Source organism: Entamoeba nuttalli, assembly GCF_000257125.1.
Source record: "Entamoeba nuttalli P19 unplaced genomic scaffold asmbl_8029, whole genome shotgun sequence".
Lineage (NCBI taxonomy): Eukaryota > Evosea > Mastigamoebida > Endamoebidae > Entamoeba > Entamoeba nuttalli.
In genome coordinates this window covers 1-4,537 of record NW_008578924.1, presented here as the reverse complement: position 1 = coordinate 4,537, position 4,537 = coordinate 1, and the positions used below count along the sequence as shown (strand labels likewise).

Here is a 4,537-nt window from a genome sequence, read left to right as displayed (position 1 = left end):
ATTAGTTTTATATTAGTTTTGTATGTCGTTAATATAAAAAAGGAATTAAAAGTGGTTCTAAATACGCAGTATCTTATTGGTATTGAGAATATTTTTAATCAGTCGTTTTGAGGTTTATTTTCTATAAGATTTAAAATCTTTGGTTATTATAAATTCAAAAAAAAAATAAAAAAACTTTCTTAATCAAAAGAATTAGATATGTCAGGAGTTTATTATTGTATCAAAAATTTCACTGAATAAAATTGAATTTCTAGTAATAGAATTTTAATTAAAATTATTTAATAAAAAATAGTTAATTAAAATTAGAAATTCAGAATTGTGATTTTGGATTATTTTCATTAGACAAGTTCTTGTTTTGAATTATTCATAGATAAAAAGATAAATTTGTATATTAATATTTGACTTTTTTAATTTAATTTAGAGACAAAACTATGAACAAACTTACAAACAAATTCATTGATTTATTTTTGAAGGATATAATATTAATTTAAGAATGGTAGAGAGTTAAATTTAAAGTTGTTATTGAACAAAAGAAAAACAAATTGTTTTGATATAGTTGGTGTTTCAATGCATAATCAAATTACTCATTACTTTAGAATAATAAAAATGAAACAAAAGATCAAGATAAGATTCTAAATTTAACAAAGAAGTTTACAAACTAAGTTTGTAAAAATAAAAGATTTAGAAATCAAATTCAAGACATATTTTTTTATTGGTATAACTGTATGGATATAATGTATTCTTGTAAAAGATACATCTGATGATTCTTAATAGATAGTTCAATGAAAATTTTCTGATAGTGTCTAAAGAATATAATCATATTTCTATAATAAATGATATTTTAATTAATAACATAAAAAAGTCTAAATGGTTAAACAAAATAACGACTGTTTAATGGTAAACAAAGTTTGTAAATGAGATAAAACAGAAGAAGTATTTAAAGAGAAAGAATGAATAGATTTGAGTAGGATATAAATAGTAAAATGAATAGTAAAAATAGTTATAAAAGAATAATAAAACGATATGAACAATTCATAAATGAAATTTTGAAGGAAGAAAAAACCCTTGTTTTAATAACAAGGAACTATAGTTGTTGAGTCATTTGTTTATGAAAGTGTTAATACGATTTTATGAAAGTCATCCTGATTTTAGGTTTGGAGAATTTAATAGTTTACTTCGATTATTTCAAGTAAAATGTGAGTATGACCCAAAGACTCTTGACAACGTTTATATGTATGCGACATTTGAAAGTCTTGATGATATAAAAAAAATATGTTCGAGGTCAGTACTAATTAAAACAGTATATGAAATTTGGGGAGAAGCAAAAACATATGAGGAATTAGTTCCTATTGTATATTCAAAAGCTGATGAATTAATTCCTATTCATAAAGGAAAAACATTTAGATTAAAAGTAACATGTTTTGGAAGAAATTATAAACAACCAGAACAAATTGAAAGATTTGACAAATTTAAAGATTTTAAATTATATGATTATCTTGGTAGTGTTAATTTAAAAAAACCAGAATTAAGTATTGCTATTATGGAAAATATTGGTCATCTTAAAAAAGCTACAGAACAACCTAAAAACATTTATTTTGGATATTCTTTATGTAAAGGTAATAGAAAATTGGTTAATCATTTTAGTTTAAAGGTTAGACCATATATTGGAACTACTTCTATGGATCCTGAGTTATGTGTTATTATGTCTAATATGGGCTGTTGTAGACCTGGAACTGTTATGTGTGACCCATTCACTGGAACTGGATCTACATTGGTTACTTCTGCTCATTTTGGATCATATGTTCTTGGGATGGATATTAGTAATGTTGCAATGAGATCAAAAGCATATTATACTAAAAATACTGGAAAGCCACTAAAAGATATTACTACAAATATTGATTATTATAATCTTCGTGACCATTTCTTAGGATTAGTTACTAATGACTTTGCATTATCTTCATTACAAGTTCGTCCAATGTTCGATTGTATTGTTACTGATCCACCATATGGCATAAGAGAAGGTGCAAAAAAGGTTGGAAAAAGAAAACCTGATATGGTTCCTAAACCAGTCATTTGGGGAGAAGATTATCATCCTCATATTCCTCAAAGAATTCAATATGGAATAGATCAAATACTTCATGACCTCTTCTTGTTTGCTGCACAAAACTTAGTTGTTGGTGGAAGATTAGTTTTTTGGTTCCCTTCTATCTTTCCAGAAGACCGTGGAAAAGATTTTCCTAATGAAGTAATGGGATGTTTAGAGTTAGCTGCAAATAGTCTTCAAGTATTGTGTCATTCTTGGGGAAGGAGGTTAATTACATTAACAAAGGTTAGAGAGTTCCAAGGGGAAATGGACATTCCAACAGAATGGGAAAAGGATTTAAGTAACTTCAGAAAACGAGTCCTTGGTCCAGGTAATTGAATGTTTTGATATTATTTAATGTTATATATAGCGAATATTCAATTAAGTATTTATAGAAATATTATTCATTAATTATAATTTTTTCGTATTTTTAGACCACAGAAAATAAAAAAAATCGAACGAATATACTTATTAAATCAAAAAAAAAACATGTCGGGAACTGTCAATAAGAAATAAGAAAAATCCCGAAAATAAATCCCATTACTCAACAAAACTCACAGAAAACAATCTCCATGTTTTTTTCTTTGATAAAACTTGAATGTCTCTTTCAACATTACCCACAAAGAAATTAAGAGATACTAAAAATAGGGCTACCTGAAATCTTATTTTCAGATCAAAGGTGTGAGACTATGACTTCCACAATCAGATTACCAAAGAAAATGAGTGTCTATTATTCTCAATTCAATGACGTCCTCTTTTCAGAAGAAAAAAAACAATTAAACGAAATGGAAATGTGGTTGGAAGTACAAAAGTATTTAGGTCAATGTCAATTAGTAACAATAAATTGTTTGGATGTGAGCATATCTTCTACTCTTACTATTTGGAATTGTCAAATAACTGTAACTCTCAGTAATGACTTTCCTCATCTTTTCGTTATTTTTCCGAAATCATTCGGGTTTTATATCAATAGTCAGCCAAACCAAATTGTTTTTGATTATTTTAATTTTGCTTTAATTGCACTCCAATCAACTGACCACTGTTTTACCCTGAAATTTACTTCATTCACAGAGTTCTCTTTTAATGGTTTGTGTCCCTATTTCTATTTCCTTCCCATTTATTATCTCTGACTTTTCAGATTGTCCCAGTCTTGTAATTACATTACCTTTAATCGAAAATGACCACAAAATGACAACTATTAACTTAAGTATCACTTCCAATAATGTCATGTCTATTCACCCTCGATTCTCATCTTTTTTCGAAATCTCTGAAGTTTCTAACTCACTGGAACATTCAGTATACCTGAAAAGTACACAAGGAATCCTTTTTCAAAATTCTTCATTTTTAGTTATACTATCATCTCTTCCAGATTCTTCAATATTATGTGATGAGGGAAAATCATCTTTTCTTATGAACTCCTCAACGTCATTACTTCCGATAGTATCTGACCGTGTTTCTTATTTTTGTGGTTATATGACTACTTATTCATCCCTAAACGAAAAAGTTCCTTCCTCGTGTCTTATCTTCATTAATATGAAAAATCAAAGCATTATAAATGAAATCCTTAGTTCAATTTCTAAAACTTTGTCTCATTGCAAAGTAATTACAGTTATAAGAATTAACAATAATGATATTGTCATTAAGGACCAATTCGAAAGACTACCTAGTTGTATGTCTGACCAAACAATTATTCCAATTCCTTCTCAGTCTCTTTTAGAGCTTATCAAAACGTATAAAAATGAAGAAAAAGAAATTGAAGTTATTATTGCTACTGATGAAGTGAAATTTCAAACCGAAATATTTCCTTTGATTAGGGAAGGTCATTCAATTACATTATTATGCACAGAAGAAGAAGGGAAAATGCAAAATGACATCAACCTTTATCATGGATTAGATTGTTCTGTTATTCACCATGAGTTAAATGAATCATTCTTACAAAAGATATTTGAAAGAATTCGTCAGAAAGAGAAATTACCAAACATTAAATATAATGAAAATGCAATAGCAATACAAAACTCACCAAGAAGTTTTGTAAAAACACGAAAATCACTTATGTTTATGTGTCCTGCTATGGAAATCAATGAAATCATGTTAGGAAATAAAATACCAGAGAGAAGTCCAATTAGTTGTGCTGAGGCTGTATTATATTTATTTCACCAAATGAAACAATGGTCAGTTTGTGTTCCAAAGTTAAATGCAAAGACAATGATTAGAGAAGAAGTTGTAAAACGTAGATGTATAAGACAAAAAACAACCGAAACACGGAGAGGAGGAAGATGTGTTGCAACTCAGTTAACTCGCGGGTGTAGAGACCAATTAAAAGAACAAGGAGTTTATAATAGTTCATTGTGTGAAAGAACAAGAGAAATGAGTGATATTCAAAGAGAAAAGACTAAGGCAAAAACGGCTCCACGAAGAGGATTAGTTCGAATGGATGGGGTGATAGGATTAACACGA

The 4,537-nt window shown here is 28.2% G+C and overlaps 2 protein-coding genes across 2 annotated transcripts; both read left to right on the top strand.

Annotated features, from left to right (window-relative positions):
* Positions 1-1,108: 1,108 nt before the first annotated feature.
* On the top strand, positions 1,109-2,422 carry ENU1_179020 (RNA methylase family UPF0020 protein; the record flags this gene model as incomplete). Its single annotated transcript, XM_008861426.1, has 1 exon — positions 1,109-2,422. One exon carries the CDS (start codon positions 1,109-1,111, stop codon positions 2,420-2,422), a length of 1,314 nt encoding a protein of 437 aa, XP_008859648.1.
* Positions 2,423-3,268: 846 nt separating this feature from the next.
* On the top strand, positions 3,269-4,451 carry ENU1_179010 (protein phosphatase domain containing protein; the record flags this gene model as incomplete). Its single annotated transcript, XM_008861425.1, has 2 exons — positions 3,269-4,259; positions 4,423-4,451. The coding sequence occupies 2 exons, from the start codon at positions 3,269-3,271 to the stop codon at positions 4,449-4,451; spliced, it is 1,020 nt and encodes a 339-aa protein (XP_008859647.1).
* Positions 4,452-4,537: the final 86 nt, after the last annotated feature.